The sequence below is a fragment of the Lethenteron reissneri genome, chromosome 11 (genome assembly GCF_015708825.2).
Source record: "Lethenteron reissneri isolate LAM-NWPU_2019-01 chromosome 11, ASM1570882v1, whole genome shotgun sequence".
NCBI classification, from domain to species: domain Eukaryota; kingdom Metazoa; phylum Chordata; class Hyperoartia; order Petromyzontiformes; family Petromyzontidae; genus Lethenteron; species Lethenteron reissneri.
The window spans coordinates 7,590,385-7,613,350 of NC_083789.1; the positions used below are offsets into that span (position 1 = coordinate 7,590,385).

The 22,966-nt window shown below is 44.6% G+C and overlaps 1 protein-coding gene across 4 annotated transcripts; it reads right to left on the reverse strand.

Moving 5' to 3' along the window:
• Nucleotides 1–4,306: 4,306 nt before the first annotated feature.
• Nucleotides 4,307–22,588, reverse strand: LOC133341401 (REST corepressor 3-like). Of its 4 annotated transcripts, none has more exons than XM_061549977.1 (13): nucleotides 22,186–22,588; nucleotides 21,961–22,017; nucleotides 14,692–14,787; nucleotides 14,213–14,265; nucleotides 13,430–13,591; nucleotides 12,974–13,098; nucleotides 12,730–12,807; nucleotides 12,003–12,045; nucleotides 11,424–11,642; nucleotides 11,203–11,274; nucleotides 10,125–10,182; nucleotides 8,734–9,011; nucleotides 4,307–7,044 (listed from the first exon to the last, which is right to left on the reverse strand). In XM_061549977.1, exons 1-13 carry the CDS (start codon nucleotides 22,343–22,345, stop codon nucleotides 6,691–6,693), a joined length of 1,755 nt encoding a protein of 584 aa, XP_061405961.1. In that variant the 5' UTR covers nucleotides 22,346–22,588; the 3' UTR covers nucleotides 4,307–6,690. The 4 variants fall into 4 exon arrangements, with proteins under 4 accessions (XP_061405961.1, XP_061405963.1, XP_061405962.1 ...); XM_061549979.1 differs by having other exon boundaries at nucleotides 11,203–11,280; nucleotides 22,204–22,585; XM_061549978.1 differs by having other exon boundaries at nucleotides 11,203–11,280; nucleotides 12,003–12,038; nucleotides 12,732–12,807; nucleotides 22,186–22,585.
• Between the last annotated feature and the right edge of the window lie 378 nt (nucleotides 22,589–22,966).

The following is a 22,966-nucleotide window of genomic DNA, read 5'->3' on the forward strand; positions in this document are numbered from 1 at the left end:
ACCTCGAGTGGAGAGGTCTGATGTCGGCTGAGTGTAGTGGGTGTCCGAAGTGGGTCTGATGGAGAGGGGAGCATCTCCACTGGTACCATCGGTGTTGCAAGATCGACCTCTATGGGAGGATGCTCGTGAAGGACGCTCTTACCGGGCAGTTTGAGGCAGTCGCCCTCCGGCAACAACGGAGGACAGAGGAGCGACGCTCACAACAACCAGCGACAGCGCCGGGCGGCCAAAAAATACAGCAAGTTGGCACAGCAAGGAGGTACAGCTGGTAGTAGCATCTGCCAGTCATCTCGGTCAGCCAACCCATGGCACCTGCTGGGTGTCCCGTGACCTGCCAGGGTGAATAGTGAGTATTGGTATCTTCACTGGCGGCTGTATAGTCGTGGCATCACATCACCTCTGACCACAACTTTCATTTGGGCAGTTTGTTTCTGGCCCCTTGGCGTCTTGGGTGTGTGCTGAGCAATCGTGTTTTAAATTTCCAGTATATCAAGATAAATGTAGTATGAACGAACGTACAAGTTTGCTGAACATTTGACGGTGTGTTTCGAGGTCGCTGCTGGGAAACACGTGCGTACGTACACCATGCGTAGGAGAGCCAGACTACATGGAAGTGCTTTTTGGAAAATGTTATTTGATCAAATGCAACACACCGGTGTGCCTTGCTATGGTGTTTTCGATCAGTGCATGTTGCCTGCTGTGAAATGTGGAGAGGCAACATGGAAACTGCAAAGGTAAATGGCGCAAAATCTTCAACACTCACCGGGAAACCTGCAGGTACGTACAGAAAATCAGATTGAGAGAGATGAGCACAAGTATCACTGAAAATACACAAATGATACATCGTATTCACTTCAGAAATGTAGGCTTGGGCAAGGCGTGTTCCTAGAAGGGATAATGACTCACGGATGAGACTGGTGACGGAATGGCAAACAAAAGAATAAAAAAAAACCAAGAGGACGACCGCAGCGGAGATGGAACGATGAGATGATTTATGACCAGAAGCAACAGGAGAGCTTAACCATTCTTGCCCGATGAAGCCGATTGTAATTATCAGCGAAACGTCGTACTCAAATTTTAAAATGCTGTTGATTCTCTCGACAACACACCGGTGGGCTAAAGAAGTGAATTATTTTGTCCTTTGAAAAACGTGACACGTGTTTTACTGTTTGGCCGTGTCGGGTGGTGGAGGGTTACGACACATTTATAAATAACGCGATCTGACTCAAACCCATATATTATGAACGATGAGATGAGCTTGCACGCAGAAGCGAGATGCATTGACACCCGTGATTGGCAATGACACAGGCAGGTCTTCATCCGGCAGTGGACTGAGCATGACTCTCGGTGACAATGAAGACGAAACGACTCGTTTGTCTGCTTCTTTCGACCCCCCTCCCCACCTCCCACAAGGCAACGTGGTTTTGACAGCAACGGAAGCATCTCAAATGTCGAGCTTGCCCCCAAGGCCACCAACTTTTCTCAGTACTGCATAACCCGAAATACCCCCACGTGTAACCCCAACACTGTAACCAAGCTGCTGCTGCTGATGTTATCCCTACGAGTACAGCCTATGGAGATTTGGTAAGCGTGGTATATATATTATAGGGGTGGGCGAATGCATCAATTCCTAAAGACACGTGCATCCAATCACTTATTTAAGAATCCGTTTGGTGATAATGCCCAGGCAGTGGTTGCACGAGCACATATCGAACCCCAAATCGTTTCGTCAATAACACTGCCTTGAAAGGAAAAATATAGGCGACTTCAGCAACGGTCCTTGATAGCATGGGCCAGCAGTACGTGTGTTGCTATGAAGAACTATTGCCTAAAGCGCCACCTGATATTTACACTGGTCAACACACTTTTTCTAGCATAAGGTATTCCAACGGCGTTAAGGTAATTTTGGGGTGCTGATTCCAAATCTGGCATCAGTTTTTGTCTATCACAACAGGTATTTGAGATATAAAATATTGCCTTTTCAATAAAAACTGCAGAAGAAAAATATTAAATGTGGATATCTACATAAAATTATATTATAAACACACTATCCTGAAAATACAGCACCATATTTTAACACTAAAGCAGTCACTGACTCGCAACAACTTGCAATCATAAGTGACGGAGTTAATTTCGGGTAAAATCAATGAAAATGGGGTATGCCGATAGCATAAAAATTAGATGTGATAGAGCAAATCTGAGATCAGATTTGGAATCAGCACCCTGAAATTAGTCTAAAACATCTGCAAAAGTCCAGGCCAGAAAAAAATGTTTTTTTTGTTGACCAGTGTAAATGACGAACGTGCTCAGTTTTGCGTACGAAACGAGTGTTGTTAGATTTGTTGTAAACTGGTTCACAGGATCCCTGCAGCCACTAGAGGCGCTACTATTCACCGCTACGAAAATAAAATCCGGATGTCAATAAGCGACACTGAATCGAGTTGTATTGCATCGCCGGAGAAGGTGAATCGTGAAGACCCTCAACATTACCGGATCGCTGTTCTATGCCTTTGTGCGCCGTTGTTTTAATCCACGGCTCCCTTGAAACACGTTGTGGTCTCAACACTCGCCACGTGTTGACTGATGACTGGGGAAACGGCTTCTCAGTACAGCGAACACACGCAACCAAAGCACACAAAATTCCAAAAAGGGCGTTTAATTAAGATTATGCAATTCCATATAAAAGACACCCCAGTGTAAATCATTGTCTACATTAGCATCACATCATTGCTACCTGTTTAGTATATTCTTCCTAACAGCATTGATATAAGTCAAAACATCCCAACTTCTAGGCATGGCTCAATGGGTGACGTAAAATCCTAATATATATTTGTTATAAATCTAATGCTAATTATAACCCCTTCAACTAAAGCCACTCCACACTGCGCTAATTTAATATCACAATAGTGTGTGCTCCCTACGCAGTTATTCCAATTATAGTCTAAATAACGAGCGTGGTAATACGGGGTTAACACACCGCCAGCATGCACAAAACAGTTACACAAAACCTCAAGATATCAAACATTACATAAGATTTAAAATTAATGTATGTGGATGTATATATATAGCGGATGTCAAACAATACTTATGAGGGCTGTCAATGACGTACTTGTTGTAAACAGCAAAGTATAGACAGATCTTGCTTCATTTTTTTTCAAGTCACTTCACAGTTGCCGAGATATTAAGGTATACTTAAATGGTAAAGTCAGAAAGGCCTGGCGACAACTCAACTGATGTACCCAAGTCACTCAAACATTACCGCACGATTTCAAATCCTGGCTTAAGTCAACTACTCGGCTCAACTACCATCATAGTTGTCGCTTTTCTTCCAGAGACGTAGTACCACCTTTTCTGTGAAGCTCCGCCACTGAACGCATGGAAATAAAAGGGATTCTCCCATGACGTGACATGGCCCCTGTCATAAGAACGGTGAATTTCCAACACTGGCCCAGGATCACCAATGGAGATCAATAATAGTTCATTATTTTTTTATGGGGATATTTTTATTTGGACATTGGTTTTGCTTAAAACTATGAAAATGCCAAAGAGTTGGTCACGTGTAACTTTAACATTAGGCATGTAACGACACATTAAAGTACTGTAGAGCAAAACCTCTCAAAACCAGACGGGAATAGGCAATAATTTAGGATAAGCCAGCATATATTTAGTTAATTATGGCAATTACTGTTTGCTATAAGACTGTATACATTGTTAAATATATATTTCTGGGTATTTGACTAATGAATGTACTGTGAATTATATTAGAATATTATTGTAAATGTAGAGACTTTCTATATACTGGACAGTACATATTGCAAGAGGGTTTACATTTACAACCCTATAGACTTCTAGCTTTTGCTTCAAATTGTAAAATCTTAAAATTTAAAAGATTTCGTGATTAGTTCCAAGTAATGCCGTTTTAATTCAATATGGGTGTTAATTACGTAAATACCAGCAAATTGGTACTTTTTCATTTGCATTATGCCACATCTATCACCACAACTACCAGAAAGCCTCTGCTGGCTTCAAGATGTTTAATTGTAGATTATGCTCAAGAAAAAAAATTGTGCATGTGAAAATCCCGTCATTTTATTTAATAAGTTTAACACATAGGCTTTCGCGACCAATATCCATTTCAGGGTTTTCTTGGGTTAGATCGCGTAAATATAAATGTCGTTAAACCGGCCACCACCCGACACAGCCATTTAGTAAGGTTTGTCACGCCAACAGAACATGCCAATTCGTTACAAATGTACTTGTAACGAAATGGAATGTTCTGTTGGCGTGACAAACCTTACTAATTGGCTGTGTCGGGTGGTGGCCAGTTTAACGACACATTTATATTTACGCGCTCCAACCTAAAAAAAACTATTATGGATGCTGTAATAATTTCATGACTGCCGCAGACACTAGAGGCGCTACAATTATAAAAATGTAAAAAAATGTTGGGAACCAAAAGCGACGCTGATTTTATGACAAATTATCAAACCACGGTGGGGGGGGCTCAATAAATGGATAGTGTCTGCTTAAATCATTCGACAACCCCTCAGTACTGTACACAGATATAAACTTTAAAAAAATCACGACCACACTGGAAACATAACTACAAGTCATATACGTACATGTTTCGTCAAATACAGAAGAAAAAACACATTGGAAGCCTATAGAACAAGTCAAATCCAAATTAAACGGGCACTGCTCAATGTTAACGTTGTAAGAACTTCATCCAAATATCTGTTCTCGTGTTATAGTCCATTAAATTATTTTAACATTATTCTTACTGTATTTACATAAGACCACCTACCTGCCACTAACCATCACTCTTGCCAAAAGATAATGCAGGCAGTCTGCTCTGTGTTTTACGTGTTACCCACACCAAAACCAATGAGGTCAGATAAACTTTGTGCATGTAAACATGCTCATACTGAACACATAGCAGACAGCACCGTCTAGAATGACCATTTTAAATGCACGATCATTGATTTCATTCCAATTGTTACCCTGCGTTAACTTCCCAATATTTAATTAATGATTTTAAATGTGTCTCGCTTTCAGACTTCATTTCACCAGTTCATAAACTTTAGCATGGGCAAAAAAAATTATGTTGCAGGCAGGGTGCATGATGTTGCCACTGAAGCTTTCCTCCAATTGACCATGACTCAGTGACGCTTGGTTTGGTATTCACAGGACCACCTCATTCTACATTTGTCCTCAATCCTGTTTTGGGCAGCCAATCTGGTCTGGTGTTCAAGGGCCCAGACCAAGTATTTGACTTGTCAGTACCACCATTTAGTACTAAAGATTTTTTTAAAAATCTGTGAAAATTGAAAACTTTTTTTTTACAGCCATAAAAATAAATTGGGACCAAGGTAGTGAAGTGGTTTCAACTGAGCTTATTTCAACTGCCACATGACTGAACATTTCTCTGCAATCGAGCATTTTAACGTGCACACTCTCGTGGATAAACAAAAACGCTAGCTGAAGGATTCTCAAAAGAAATTCTCTCCTTCCGTGGGTCAAACTCTACAACCTCCGATCAGCACGGTTGGCTACGTACGGTGCAAAATAAGTTCAACGTATCATACAACAGTTTGTAATGCTCTGCCCCAAGTTTAGAATAGATTAAGGGTTTCCCCACTTCAAGTGCCACTAATTTCTGCAACTGGCCCATGGACTGCCAGGCTCAGGGTTAGCGGACGTCACCCAAGGAAAACCCAAACTTCGGCCCAGTTCAGTCTTTCGGAGCCTAAAAACAAGCTTTTTGTATCCTGTACAACTAAAAACCAGCTCCAGCAACACTCTGTTAATGCAATTCCATCACTATACATGGAGAAAAAAAAGTGTCAACTCTTCTTCACTGCACATGCCATCATTGAGAATTAAAGGAAACAATGTGCGCAGGTCCAGTGCACATGCAAATGGGGGAGTCATAATGCATTATGACCATAGATACCACACGCACACGTTTTAGTGTGTCTTTAATAATCTCTTTGTTCTAATTTTTTTTTCTATTTTCAAGAGTAGCACCAGACCGTAAGCAAGCACAGCAAATGCACCGAGCGACACCACAAATGTTGGAAGCAAGGGGGAGGACACGGTATCTGCCGACTGATACTCGTCTCGTCACAAAGTCAAGGCGCAACGAGTCGCAGGGCAACACCTCGGATCAAAGGTCACACGATTGGCTATTTCTTTGGAAACGGTTGGAACTTTTTGGCTCTTGCTTGACATGGCTGTGGGGTGGTGGCCGGATCAAAGGGGTGAGGATGGTACAATTATCACGTACCGACGCTCGCATTTACTGCACCGCCATTTGTTTTCCCATTCTTTGAAATAAACGCAAGGGCTCTTCTCCGATCTTAACGCGCTCGCACATGCGGGCAGATTACAGCACAGCTGCAAGCTCGACTGCCAATGACCAACAAGATGTAAACTAGCGCATGCCGACTGCGGATGAGTGCCACCGTCTAAAGCAGGTGGTCACGCATCTTTAGCGTCATCTTATTGAGAAAAACCTGGCCAAGCGAAACGCAGCGATTAACCCACTGCCGTTTGTTTCCCTGTGGTGCACCCGTATCAGGAAGCGGGCGAGTACTTGTGGTGGCGTTAGAAAAATAAAAAGTGGTGGACAACAGGGAAGAGTTGGCGAGTAGGAAGACGGGGGGGGGGGGGGGTAGTAAGCGCCATTCTTCAATGCGAGGATGGGGTCCCTGCGTCGCTGGTGCTGCCGCCACCAACACCGCCACCGCCCTGCACGAGCGACGGGAGCTGCGCAAGCGCCGAGCCCGGTGGTCGCGGGTTGAGACGCGGGGGAGCACCTGGCGCGGGCCGGATCAACGGGGGCGGTTGCGTGGCCGGGCGCGCCAGCACGGCGCCGGGGCCGGGGCGCTGGGGCTGCAGCGGGGGCGGCTGGCGGTGCAGCGGGGGCGCGGACGAGGGCAGCGGTGGCCGCAGGAGTGGGGGTGGAGGGTGCAATAGGGAGCCCGAGCCCGGGTGCTCTGTCGTCACCGCCGCAGCTGCGTGGCTCACGTCCATGGGCTGCACCTGTGCGCGAGGCAACGGCATGGGCATTCATTCACCACTACTCTCTCCTCTGTGCACTACAAACTCTTCTTTACTGGGGTGTGTGGCTTGGAGAGCTTACAAAAGGCTGAGTATCGAGGTCCTCAGAGCAATATTGAATGCCTGGGTTCGAATCCAGATCGTCACCCACACAAGGTGAAACCAGATTCTTAAGTGTTCTTAAGTACATCATGGGATCTCCTTTGCCAGTACCAAAATATGAGAATAGGTTTTCCCCTTGTTTCTGGCAACAAAACAGGTGTTAAGATGTTAATACACCAAACTGAAACCTTTTACAAGGAATCATGTCTGCATTAACCACTATATTTGTGGTCAGAATGCAAACAAAAACACTCTGATAATATATGCATTGTCTTTGAAACTGATTGGTCCACACCAGAGACAACTTTCTTTTTAGCCTAGTCTTAAAACGGTGTTAGACCAGAAGACGCCAAAAGGCGTACACCAATCCGTACCCCAATCCGTTTCAAAGACAATGCATATATTATCAGAGTATGTTTTTTGTTTGCATTCTGACCACAAGTATTGTGGTTAATTCAGACATGATTCCTTGTAAAAGGTTTCAGTTTGGTGTATTAACATCTTAACACCTGTTTTGTTGCCAGAAAAAAGGGGAAAACCTATTCTCATATTCTGAAGTACTCAAATACGCAATAAAAAAAATACTTTTCTCGTGATTATTTGCCGAGGCTGTGTATTCTGGACTACCCGAAAAGAGAAAGCTTTGTTAATGAGAAAAAATAAAGACAATCTCACAATAGATCTTCCTATCATAGCCTACTCCAATGATGTTGTATTAAAACATATGGGAGTGACGACAATATTCCTTACACTTGCGATTTGTTAAGTATTTTTTCCCATGAGCGAAGTTTAAAACTTTTGTTGTACATATGGGGACAGAGGATAAGATTTGTTGGTTATTTACTTGACAAACCCTACTTGGAACAGCTTCGTTTCATTTGAGTTTCTAAACTCATTTTCAAGGAGGTTCCTACTAAATTTAATATAAGGGGGCAATGCTGTTTGCCAATTGAGTAATACGTTAACAATACAAGAATGTTATTGTTTACAGCATAGTACTGTTAACAGTGCAATAGTATGAAGAAGTGCCTACAACCAAATCACCCAGAACGCGCCCAACTGAAGTGGGTGACCACCATGCACAAACAAATTGTCATAGGGTGCAGGCCTACTTGGTGCACACCTGAAGGTAGTGCAGTTAAATCCATTGCTGTACAGTCCTTCTATGTTCCTAAATAATGGTGTCCACCTTCAACAACTCGCACGGACCGCACGGTGAAGTACGGTCAAATAATCACCGAGGCCGACACGGCTTGAGGAGATCCTCATCCAGCAGCAGAATGATAAAAGAGCAGTACACTTAGATATATATATATACATGAATCGTATTATTAATAGTAATGTTCAGTGTAGTAATGTTAAGACTGGAATGTTGTTAATAGGAGAGGTAGGCCATCGATGGGCCACAGGTACGCTAGTCCTTCGGTGTCGCCTCGGGTATGAAGTATTAATGGCAAGGTTAATGGTAAGATTAATAGCAATATTAACAGTGTAGCAATGTGTAGTGTAAATAGCATGAACAGCAACGTGAGCGTGGGTTACTACGGGTCTACTATCACCAGGCCTCACCTCGTCATTCTCATCATCAGAGTTTTTGCCGGACGATGCGTTGGAGGAGCTCTTGCAGCTGCTGTCGCCATCGCCCGAGGCTACACCGCCGCCACCGCTGGTCCCGCCAACACCCGCTCCCCCACCCGTGACTCCCTGCTCCGCCTCCCACTCCTGCAGCACCTCCTCCAGGTTAAAGCGGCGACGGTAGCTGACGAAGAAGTTGCGGATCTGTGCCACGGTCTTGGTGCCCAGCACGTCCGCAATCGCTTGGAAATCCCGGCCGTAGCGGCGAATGCCTACGGAGGTTGTTTTGTTGTGGGAGTGTGTAGTTTTCACATGTTAAAAGCGAAACATTTAGCGAGTGCATACTGCCAGCTACATATGCAAACATTTACATGGGCGCAAAGAAGCTGGGAAAGACACAAAGCCAGAACTAAATGGAGTGACTGAAAAAGGAACAGTTAAATCATGGAACATTTGCAAATCAAATACACCATATTGGCATAAGGTGGGCTTGGGTAAGATGGCCGATGGATCATACTGGTATGGTAATATCTGCCCAAGGAGGTAGTCCATGTTTAATATGGGAGTGATGAGATCATCACACATGAAGTGAGATGAATTGTGGCATCGCAGGACCATGTGAAATGGCGATAGCTTAGCAGAGTCCTTCAGCTCGCAATGGATAGAAAATGATTATCATGATAATGCAGTCAATGTAAAATCCATGTGGTTCAAAGAAGCTCACTGGACTACAATCCCAGTAATTATCGATTGAATCGTGATGTCATTTGGTGGCAAAATATATGTAAGACCTGAAATTAACCTTGTTCCTTTTCGAAATAAAACGTGTAACCAACTCCGAAACAAATGTAAGCAAAGAAATGCAGTTCCTTCAAGGGCAGGGGCGGCGAACAGTTTCCTTACGGAGGGTTGAATAGGACTTTCAAATGTCATTAAGAGTGCCAAAAATTGTCAAAATCAACAGCTAAAATTCGAAATAGTGTGGCCAGGTGGAAAAAATCCCTTCTAGTACACAATTAATGTGGCTAAGATGCATGCAGTAATGGTGGCCTGGGCTAAATATTGCCTACGGCCCAATAGGATCCCCACCCCTGTCTAACTGTAAGAGGCAGATGTTTGCTTCTTAACGATTTCAATGGTTTAAAGTTTTTTGTCAGACACTTCATCCACACATTTTCTACAATTATAAGATTTATTTTTAAAAATGCAAGTTCCAAAGATGTGCAAATGTAAATGCACATTTTACTAAGAACCTGTTTAAATGTTAAAGACCCTGAACATCCAAGCAAAAACAACTAAGATACCAAATATTCCTATGATCAGTTTGAAAAATGTCCCAAGCCATCCTCCAAGGCTCCCCCTTGTTCATTTGTCTAGTTACTCACCCTGCACAGCCAGGAGCTGCTCCTCAGTTGACCAACGGACGCTCACTCGTGGATTACTCTGCGCAAAACAGCACAGCAACACTTGTGATGTCAAAGCACTGCGCATCACGTGACAGTACAGCAACGATTACCAACGCAGAGCTAAGCACAAGGCACTTAAAACATGGCAGTGCTACCAATGTGCCTTGCTGCTGGGATCGCATATTTTTTTAAGACACTTCTTTTCTATGACCACTGTTAGTTCCTATGACCACTATTTCATTGCTTTTATGGCTTTATTTTGGTGATTTTCGAAAAGTTTTTTGGTTTGGCCATGTTTGTTTGTTGTAGTACAGAGTTAGACTGATGGCCTTAATCTAAGTTGTCTTGTGGTTGTTGTTGTTTGACTTGCATCCCACTGGGATATTTGCACAGGGTTGGTGTACGGTGATTTTTTCTGCAATATTTTGCTGTCTTTTCTTGGATTTTCTGTTTGCACATAGTCACTTTAAGATATTTTCTTGTTCATGTTTTTGTTTGTTGCGGTTGCACCCGATTCAAGAGCCGAATGGCTCACAGGGCTATACCTAATAAATTAATTTTGAACTTTTAGCCATCATGACTTCTGTCAAGTTGATGGACATAGCTTACGAAGTTTTTTTGACACACTTAAAACGTTTCTATTTGTAATGTTTAACACTGGCAATGGGCTCACCCAATAATACAACCCTAATAAGTTGAGGGAGGAGTTCACAAACTCCCCTCCTCCAGCTTGAAGCCTCCTGCCACACAGGTGACTGTAAACGTGGAACTATGCCCTGGGAGACAGGGTCACAAACATGGCTCACAATAGTGGTTTGAGTTGGGCTTGAGCTGGGGTTGAGGTTTCTTGCTGCATTAGGGATTGCTTCAATTCTCAGTTTGTGGGTTATTGTTATGTGGAGGCTAATCTTTGTGTAACAATGGTAAGGGTCGAGGCTTACCCCTATAGGTTCAGGTCAGTGCTCATCTCTGTGGATTAAAGCAAGAGAAACAAGCCTCACCTCTGTGGGTTAGAGGTTTGGTTTGTCAGGGGGTTAAATGCTATGCTGAGACTCACCTCAGTTGGTCGAAAAGCTGAGATCCCCCCATCCAGCATCTGCTTCAGAGATCCACTCTGCTGCTTCGCGCTCTGCACCTGCAGGACAAGACGCCACAACTACCGTCATCAAGACCAACAGGTGCTTGCACACTGAGAAGCAGGAGGGCAAACAGGCAGAGGGCGAACAGGCAGACGTGCGAGCAGGCGAGTAAACAGCTGTGCAGGTGATTGCGCGTCACCTGTCTCTTGAGGGAGACTATCTCCATGTCAAGCTGCCGCAGGACAGTGCTGGCGGCCGTTGGGCAGGCCGATACCACCACCAGGTCGTCCCAGCTGAGGAACATCCCGCGAGGGGGCCGGCGTTTGTTGCGCAGCATGTGGTGCCGGTGCTGAGGACCCTGACCCTCACGGCGGATGGGGCCCGCCCGGCTCGGTTGCTGCACCGGAGGCTCCATCGGCTGCACGCGCGAGCACATTGTTACCAAAACCTTCATCATCGAGGTCACCGGCATCATTGTTATCACCAATAATGGCAATTCATCACCACAGTTTTCTTCCACATCATTGCCATTGGGACTATTGCCATCATTGTCATCACCGCCACTACCTTCACCATTGTGATTATAACCACTGACACCAACCATTGTCCTCACCATCACCACAGTCACCATCATTGTCATCAAATCACTACAATTTTATCAAATATTTTTGCCAACGTCAACACCCTCTCCATAAAATGCATCAGTATCAACAATCACAACCATCACAGAATTATACTAGCGCAAGTGGCCCCATGGTGGCAACGCGAGATCACGTACCTTGGGGGGCGGCTGACCGACGACTCGCCCGTCCACCTGTACAACCAGCGCCAGAGAACAGAAGGGGGGGGGGGGGGTGACAAAAAACCATGCGCACACACACACAGTGTTAAAATACACACAACACTGATTTTCCAACGCATTAGCCGAAAGCGTTTAGAATACAAAACCTGTTGATAAATTAGAACTGTCAATTCCTGCACACCATTTGCACCGAGCTGGGAGCATTGTTATTTTTACTTTGTGGTCTGTCAGCATTAATATCAGGACTTGAAAAAAAGTTGAAAAATAACAAAACTAAATAAATGAAACACGTGTCCATGCGTAACTGCAAATACCCAGAATTTTTTAATGATTACCTCAAATGTAAACTGCTTGTTTATATAAAAGGACAATGTATATACATGTCATCATTGCAATCATGACTATCCTCTACAACCAAATCACCCCAGCCTGGCTGAACCTGAAGAGTGCTCGGATGAGCTATGACTATGCATAAAACAGGTGTTCATCGGGAGTTGTGGACAGCAAAGGCCAATGGGCTTCCCAGTCTCAAAAACACACGGACCACCGTGGTCTCTGTGTCCAACAATCCCCAGGATCCGCATGCCATGGGAAACTATCATCCAGCAAGCAGTGCATTGCAGCCAACCACTCACACAAAACTGTAGTCTTTTACAATTATCGAGCACTGCAGGTAACACATTTTTTACAGCTCCCCCTCATTACCTCCTTCTTAGGCTCTTTCTTCGCCTCCGCGTCTCCCTCGCGCCCCTCGGCACGATTCCCATCATCGGACTCGTCACTGCGTGAAGACAACGTTGCAGGTCATACGTCATACGTCACGACCCCGGGCGTTCCAATCCCATGCGGTGCCGCCTCATCAAACCACGGGGACGTCCGCTACTTCTCCACCTTCCCGAACCGGCAATGACCAACATGGTGAAGTACAGTAAAATGACTCCACTCACCTCTCATCGTGCTCACGCTTGCCGGCCAGCTTGCGTGCCTGGCGGTCCATCACACTGGTGCGCGTGCGCGTCTTTTTCCACGCGTAGTAGTACCGCACCAGGCTGCCGATCGACTTGTCAGGCAGCTGAGATGTAAAGTGATGGGGGAGAGCCGAAAAGGCAGGCGTGGTAAGGGGCAGAGAGCGTGGAAAGATATTCTTATTTGTGTCATCACCACTCCTAAAACTTCTGCAGAAATCGTATTGCAATCAGCTGCAGTGAGTTGGGAAAGTCATGCTTTGAGTTTCCAGTGGTGTAAATACTTTGTTCCTTCAATGAAGACTGCTTCTGGGGTGTCTCTAGGGTAAGGAATGCGACCCTATTAATAAACAGCCTGAGCATGAGTGTGTTGCAAACAACGATAGTGCTGCGCATGCCCACACACTCGCACGACTGTTAGCTCACTCTCGCTCCTACCATCTGCTGGATGCGGTGGAAGCTCTTCCCGTGGAAACTGAACGCCTGCTCAAACAGCACCTTGTCCTCCACCGTCCACTCGTCCGGGAAGGGCGTGAAGTTGGGCAGGTCCGCGAGCGACTTCTCGATGTTGTGCTTGTGCCAGAACAGCATCCCCAGAGCCTGCCGCACGAAACACGCACAACGTAACCAAATGTCAGCTTGCACAACAACAGCTGGCACCGACCATGTGTTTCAATCACCACAAAGCTACTGAGCCATTGTCTAAAATCAAGCAAATCACTGTTCAGCAAAGCCAGAGCCCTCAATTTCAAACTTTAGCACCTGAACAGAAATGGCTACAGATTGTGGAGAATATCAATATTCCAAACAAGTGCCCAAATGCTCATCCAAGCAATTAATAAACCCCCAAATAAATTGAATACACAAGTTTCACAGCAGACATTCAAATGAGAAAGTGTCTTCAATCAGATAGGCATTCATGAATAAGTGACATTATGATCACCCCTTGCCATGGTTGGCTGTATACATGTCAAACTTCTTTGCAAAGTGTGTAGCCAACCGTGTTAATCAGAGGTGCGGAACTGTGCTAATGGGAAAAAGCAAAGCTCAATAGTGATTGGTTACGATGAGAACCAAGATTAGTCTTGTTTGGCTGTGCAGAACCAGCACTTAAGTCTTTATTGGTCAAAAACAGGAGAAAAGCTCCACATTAACTGGGTGAATGGAATGGAATAAATTACTTTAATATTCATAAACTGAAAAAAACATCTAGTAACTCACCTGCTCCATGTTGTATCCATACTTCTCCTTGGCAATGGCGATGTATTCATCCACTAAAAAGACAGCAAGATTAGTTGAAATTCAAATTATTGTTTACATTTTTTTTTAAACCATTCAGCTGCAAGGGAACGCCTGGCAAACCTGATCATCTGACCATAACCCTAATCAACCCCTGACAACCTAACACTGACCTTAACCCAGAGTAAAAGTCGAACCTTAAACTTAATTCTAACCAAAATACCTCAACATAAAACTCTGACCCAGACTGAAATTCTGCACGTAGCACCGACCTTAACCCTGGCCTCAACCCTGACCATAACATAACCATTCTCAGTCCTGATCCTAAACCACCTTACTTAGCCTTGACCCTAACCCAGATACCAAACATAATCCTGACCCCAAAACTTTCCATTACACCACAACCCTGACTATAATTCAGACCCCGACCCATATCCCAGTGTTTCTTTGCATTGCCTCACGTCTTGGCTCGGGGATGTTATGGTTGGGCGACCACACAAGCATCCCGGCGTGCTCCCGCTCCCTCTCGCGCTCCGCCGCCTCGCATTGCATCGCACCTGCACCACCACCACCAGACGCACACCCAAACACAACAATCCCCCAATTAAGCCTTACAGTGGTTTACAGGAGCATATGTTGCGAGCAAAACTTTATTAAAGCCAGCAGAGAACACAAAGGTGTGGTGTGACCATCTCCACACACAGCAGCATTTAGGTCACCCATTGTTTATGTCCACAAATTATAAGGGACTAAAGGCCAAGGAAAGGTTCACACACACCACATGCCATAATGGCCAAGAATCAAACCCAGGTCATCGGGATCACACCATAGTGTGTGAACTGCTGCACAACTGCATACCAGATTCCTATTTCAGCCTGAGTAAATGCTGACTTATTGTTGAAGGTGGTCAGATGGATCTGGGTGCTAACGGTGTATCAATATAATTAACTTTACCAATTATATTATCTGTAACATTTTCAGCTTTGGTATTGTTTTACTTATCGATTATTGACTTAAAGGTTTTGACACTGCAGGAATTCATATTCTTTGGGTCTTTTGGTAAAGTCACTTAGATAGGTTTAAATTAATAAAAATAAAATAAACAAAAAACTATGACGTTTCGATCACAACACAAGTGATCGTCTACAGGAGGAAAACAGAGGGGGAAAGCTGCTAAAAGCAGACTGTTTTAAAGGTTAAAATGGGTGTAGCCCAAGGGTCATAAACTAAGTGGGCAGAGCTAGTGTTAGTTTCGATGTAGTTTCTTTGTTCACCAAAGTTCCTGTGCCCGACACCATTGCAATCATTGAAGATTTAGTCCAAGGATTGAATGCTGATGTACCGGCCCTGGTTAGACACTGCCTCACCAAATACATACTTCACCTGGAATGGAACATTTTACAAACAAGTTGAAGGCACCCCAATGGGTTTTTCCCTTATCTCCGGTTGTAGCCAATGTTTTCATGGAAAATTTTGAGACAGATGCCATCCAGGCATCCACTCTATGTCCGTCCTCGTTCGTCATCTGGCCACATGGCCGACCAGCTCTGAACCAATTCCTCAACCACATTAATGCCATACACCCAGTCATCAAATTCACCATGAAGGTGGAAAAGGATGGCAAGCTAACATTTTTGGTTGTTCTAATCGAAAAGAGACCAGATGGCTCAATGGGACACTGTCTACAGGAAAGCAACTCTTTACGGATGCCTACCTAAAACCTGACTCCCACCACCATCCATCCCAGAAAAATTCCCTCATCAAAACTCTACACCATAGAGCTCGATGTATCTCCGACCATCACCTAGCCAGTGAACTGAAACGCGTGCACAAAGCTCTAAGATGAATGGATATTCGGACCACACAATCCGTAAAGCTATCACCCCAACCGTTGGGAAAGAACCATCTGAGGACCCAATCAAAACCATCACCTTGCCATACATAGCAGTTGGTCACCAAAAAGATTTCCAAAATCATGAACAAACACAAGATCCAGGTTCGATTTAACACAGCACATAAAATTCGTGATCTGATCCTATCTGTGAAGGACAGGATCCCCGATATGCCATACCCTGGTGTCTACAAACTAAGATGTATATATGCAGCAGTAGTTACATTGGGGAAAGTAAGCGACATGTCTCGTTTCATGTTCGTGGGCATAAGGCAGATTTGAAACATGGTAGGACCGACACGTCGGCCGTGGCTGATCATTGTTTTAATGCGGTTGGCTCAACAAAGATTCGTTCATGAAGCCATCCATATGTAATGTAGCTCTCAGAGACACCGTCTTGTTTGGCTATATGTATATTTATTATGAATAAAGTCCGCCAACTCTCTGATAACTTAAAGACTATATACACTTGGGTAACTAAGATAGCTCTATTCTGAGACAACATAACCCTAGCCTTCCAAGACTGCAAGGTGCCCACTCCAGGATGATGAAGACGACCCGCTCCGAGGTGACGACAGCAATTCCCCCACAACAGCAGCCCAGCCGGCCAGGTTCGCGCCAGCTCTTATCCCCCTCACGACCCGGCCCCACCCCTATTCCCGAACCCTCTCTCACCGCATTTACGACCGTTAGGTCCCCTGCTTCCCCTCGCACGACCTCCCCGTACTGTCCCTACATCACCCCGTACTGTCCTTACACATATATACAGACACAATTTCAACCGAGAAGATGGGCACAAACTTAGCAATCATTGGAAGGACGTTATCAACCAGTTTAAGTCATAACTGGCTGTGATGTTCCCATCCTGCCACCTTCTGATGTTAGTTGTTATTTTCCGATTTTACATTGACAGGTAAAATTTCTCACACAAACACCGCCACCTCCGCGCGCCGACCTCGACACGACGGCGGCTCTGCGATCTTACATTAACATGCGAATGTCTCACATTAACACAGCCACCTCAGCGCGCTCGCTGTGGAGGCCGCTCTCAGATCTTACAGTAACATGCTAATTTCTCACATTAACATAACTAGCCCCGCCCATTTCGTTTATGACCCTTGGGCTACACCCATTATAAACCTTTAAAACAGTCTGCTTTAAGCAGCTTTTCCCCTGTTTTCCTCCTGATGACGAACGCTTGTGTTGTGATCGAAACGTCATAGTTTTATGTTTATTTTTATTAATTTTAACCTATCTACATGACTTTACCGAAAGACCCAAATAATATAAATTGATGGTTGTTTCATATATTACTCATCTAGTGTTAATTTTTTGTGATTCTGTTAATCATTTTATGGAAAAACAATATTGTTGTATTGTACAATTCTTCATTTGTGGTCCAAGTCTGCTTTGAAAAACAGATTTTTGTCTCAATAGGGTGGGGGACGGTGATACAATAGTTAGCACATTGCACCATTAACCAGGTGACTGGAGTTTGTGGTGAATTATATCTGAACTGGTCCTAGACCTCCCCTTCAATAACGTGCAATGACTGGTGTGAAGTACGGTCAAACAACCCCGATGACCTACACGGCATGGGGAGCCTTTAATCTAGCAGTGGATTGACTAAGAGCTGTATGTTCTTACGTATATTATAAACATATACGTGAAGTAGTGCTAAGCAGCACCTATTAAGGACAGTATGGCGTGCTAAACAGGCAGTCAGCAAGATGCACGCCCGGCTGCCTTTACCTCCCCACCGCTGATGAATGTCCTTTATTTATCTGGAAAAGACTTATGAGTATCGGGACTACTATATTATTCAGGACAGTCTTGCATTGTGATGTTTGATCAATTATTATTTAGTGTGGAATTCAGAATGCCAGAAGAAACCAGACGAATTTTAGGGAAAGTAAAATTTTAGGGAAACGAAAATTAACCATGCTATATGGATGGGTAAATAGCCTTCCTGCAATATTGCCAACTCTTTGTTATCTTTTAAATCTGCAAGCCTGGGTGTCAACAATTACATTAGCACAAAACTAGGCTATCATTCCAGGGACCTGGGATCACACTCAGGTCGCCAGGATCTAAAGCAAGGTGTGTTCAATGAACACACTGCACCTCCACTTTAATTCAAGGGATACATAAAAAGATCAGGGTATTTTTACAGTCACTGAAAAAAATCTCTACGTTTTGCTGATGAAGCTTCTTCTGGATATATTAGGGTTTACGGCTAGGGTAAATTACTGTAAAGAAGGTGGGATGGCCATGGGCAAAGACGCTGATCATACCCATGTAATATTTCCTGAAGGCATGTCACAGCTAAAATGCAGAGATCTTCCTTTTTGTGAAATGGGTTTCCATTCATTCTTATGAAAAATAACTCAACCTAATGGAATCAAATATAATTTTTAATTTTCATTACAACTTGCAGTTTCAGTTTCACAAAAGCCATTTTTTTTCATTATCTACCCCCGAGCATTGGTGTTCTGTGATGTGTGTCATTTTCAGAGTAGACATGAGTAGAGCTGTGATTGCACGACAGTCACCATGGATAGCTTTATCCTCCTTTCTCATTCACGTTGTCCCACATGAAAAAATTAATGAAGTATACATTTACATCCACATCCTTTATAATTTGCCCTCCACGCAGAAATGTATTAAAAGTGAAAAAGTTGCATCCTCGTCACGAGTGAAAGAAATCTGAATTTGTATTTAATAAGTAACAATAAGTAACATATTGGAAAGTGATAACACATCTAAATCAGCTCCAGCCTCCCATAAATAATGCTACTTCGATGTGACCACTCCTACTCTGAATCCCTCCCCTCTCCCCGCCCCCTGTAAAAACAGACGCAGTGTCCAGGACCTTATGTAGCGCCTCTTCCTCCCCATCCTCAACTTTTCTGACCCTTTGGTCCCGTTTTCATGTTCTTTTTCTATTCTTTTCCTCTTACTTTCCATTCTTCCTCTTCCTTTGGCGTTCCTTTGTCTTTTTTCATACATTACAATTATATGCTTGGCTCTACTCCGCTTCCCATGGTGTGCCATGGGCAAAATGTAAGTTTGTATCCATTCCACCGACTTTTAGAATATATTTTTTCACTCGCACAACTAATTTGAATAAGAGTGTACTCTGGTAATGTTTTATTATTGTTTAATTGACATGGATATGTATTAAAAACAACGCATAAACCACAACATTCAGTGTTGGCCATTAAAGAGAATCAATTCAAAATAGCAAGATGACTAAAGTAAAGATGTCACCATGGCCCCAAGCCATTAATGCCACCACGCCTGGCCAATGCTATCTAGCCGCTCTCTCCCTTATCCCACAGTCACTGCACGGTAGAAACGATTCAAGTAGGAGTTACTTCCTCTACTTCTTAATGAAAACCCAGTGACTAAAAAACTAAAAAACCCAGTTATTATTTTCAATCAACTCGTTGTTTACCTTTACAGACGGGGTCGCTCACTCATTCGTTCACTCGCCCATCATCTTCCTGCCTCCTCCCTCTTCATCCCTCAGGGATATGGGAAGTGCAAGGCGTCCTGCACTTACTTGATGTGCTGCCAATACCCGGTACGAGGCCGGCTTGTGTGAATGCACGGTGGTGGTATAGTGGTTCTAACCCAGCAACCTTGGTTCGATTCGCAGCTTGGTCCGATAACCACGGCTAACACATATCTGAACCGGTGCTGGACATCCCCTTGGTCGACTCAGCCTTAAATTATGTAAATTCTGCATCACTGGGGTGACAAAGATGGCCGAGCGTTGTTGACCACATCCCCCCCCCCCCTAGTGTGCCGTGTCGGTCTTAATAGGTGCTCGCTAACACCACCTCCTCCAAGAGTTTCTAAAGGTTGGACGGAGGGACCTTTGCATGTCCTTAGTCGACTCAGCCTTAAATTATGTGAATACTGTATCACTGGGGAGACAAAGGCGGCCGAGCGTGTTGTTGACCACATCCCTCCCATAGTGTGCCGTGTCGCTCTTAATAGGTGCTCGCTAACACCACCTCCTCCAAGAGTTTCTAAAGGTTGGACGGAGGGACCTTTGCATGTCCTTAGTCGACTCAGCCTTAAATTATGTGAATACTGTATCACTGGGGAGACAAAGGCGGCCGAGCGTGTTGTTGACCACACCACCCCCTAGTATGCCGTGTTGGCCTCAATAGGTGCTCGCTAACACCACCTCTTCCAAAACTTTATAAAGGGTGGACGGAGGGACCTTTGCATCTCCTTGGTCGACTCAACCTTAAATTATGTAAACACTGTATCACTGGGGAGACAAAGGTGGCCGAGCGTGTTGTTGACCACACCACCCCCTAGTGTGCCGTGTTGGCCTCAATAGGTGCTCGCTAACACCACCTCCTCCAAGAGTTCATTATTATAAAGGCTGCACTGTTGGGGGGGACGACGACATTTGTCTTGGTGCGACAGGATCACTGGGATGATGATGATGATGGGTCGAGCACTGCCAGCCAGGCTCATCATGGCCGACGCCACTTACCATACTCATGGCTGGGGGGGGGTGAGTGTGGGAAGGTAGAGAACAGGAGGGGCGTAACGACGCAGCAATTCATGAATGACTACTACTGTATCATCTTCGCCAAACCGCACTGACCAGTGTGGTCAAACAACCTTCACGACCACATCGCGTGGGGCCCTCATCCAGCAGTGGGAGCTCAGGATACGTGCAAATAATCGCGTGTTAAATCAAGTCTTGTTACCCCCGATTCGTACATGTTGTATGCGGTGATATTAATGATTAATGAGACCCCTGCAGCCGCTAGAGGCCGATAAATGAACCAAATGTGTTTTTTAGAGCGCATCTTCTTACTCTTGAACGTGAAAAGTGACGAGAAATAATCGACTCTCGTTGGCGAATCATCAACACGAGTAAACAGGGAAGCCAAATAAAAACCTCAACACAAGAATAATAATATCACATCCCCAACACATTGACGTTAAAGACCAATGTAAATGACCTACAAAGATATTGAACGTTGTTACTTTTAAATAACTTCAGCCCTACAATCCTGCATTATATATTTTTATAAAAAGGCAAGTTACCTTCACTGCCACGTCACGCGACTAAAGTTATAATTTGCGTCAACAACAACAACAACAAAAACCGCTGTAAATATGTAAACGTCTTTTGTTGCCATCGTGGCGATTTCAGCACCATCCTTAATTCGTTTAAAACTCGGATTAACCAGCGTGGTGAAGTATGGTCACACAGCTCCCCCATGACCGACAAGGCTTGGCGAGGCCTTCATCCAGCAGTGGATTAACAATGGACTAAACAGTACATTATATATAAACAATGTTACAGTATTAGACAACTCTCGACCAAATGTTACCAAGTCACCAGGAACAAAGGCCGTGCCACGTTAGGAGCGATGGTTGTGATCAGATTACATTTTCTTTTCCTTGTTAAAAAAAAACTATATTACTATTTAAATAAACGTACAAGTTTATAATACAAACGTTCGGTAAAAGATATAAAGATCGTAGCATAAATGAACTAATTTAACAAGCGTTTGAATCTGACTAAAGTAACCAAGTACACTCCAAACGACACAAAGTCGATGGTATCACAGGACTGTAAAACACAATTACAAAGGCATAAATAACGCCAAAGTAGATAACACACGAATCTAAAAACTTCCAAAGACGAAAATATAACGATATTGAATTAACACAATTAATAAAAACACGTAAAACATGGGTTTATTATAGTGTGTGTGTGGGGTGGGTTATGGATGTCAAGTAAACCGAGGCTACACCACCGGCCAGCCCTCCCTGCTCTGCGGGCAGCCACGCGCCTTACCCGGGTTGAACGGAGGAATGACGACCTGGTAGCTCGAACCCACCCGAATGCCACCTCCTGAAAAACATTTTTTCGTTTAAAAACACAAAAAAAAACCCATTAAACACGTGCGTCCCAAATCACAACACCACCTCCCACAACCACGAGCAATGAAATTTTTTTAAACGTAAAGATGAACTGTTAATGAAGAGTAGTAGCCTTTCGGTGGTGTTCGAGGCTACACACCCGCGCGTTCGTCCTCACTGGAGCTGCTCTCTTCCGAGTGGTGGCCGTTCGCAGCCGCCGCCGCTGCCGCCGCCGCCGCCGCACCGGACGGGCTCTTGGTGCCACTCGCACGACCCCCTCCCCGAACGCTCTCGGAGCCTCGCTCCATCATGATGGGCATCCCAAAGAAGCGTCGGGATTAATCGTTGTTGGAGAATATTCACGTTGAAATTTTTTATTATAATTTTAGAAAACGTTAAAAGTCTTTTAAAGCTCTAAACCAAAGGTAAAGCCAAACCAACCCCCCACTACTACTACTACCGCCACCAAGCCTCGCTCGCCTCTCGCACTCCAACGCCGCCGCCGCCTGCTGCTGCTGCTGCTTCTCACCGCGCGGCCACACAACGACTCGCGCGAGATCCCTCCGCCGCAAGTGTGAAATAAATAAATAACTGCCGACTTCCAAGTCTCGCTTGCGGTGGGGGGGGGGGCGTGTTGTCCGTAGCTCTCCCTTAAAGTTCACCAAGGAGGAATTAACAAATCGTCGTCTGTTAACGAGGGCTGAACTGGTGGTGGAGGCGAATGTTAAGCTTGGAGGGAGGTGACGGGGTTTATTTTATATTTTAGATCGGAGACGGGGCCGTCGCGCACTATTTGATGCGCGCGGACGTTGCCCAACATGCGGCGGCGCGGTGAAGCGGCTACCGTCGTCTGTGCGCGAGTGCGCGTCGCGTCGCGTCATTACGGTAGCGTGGTCAGTGGGCACTGCGTGCGAGATCGTTAATGAGTTAGCGACAATTAA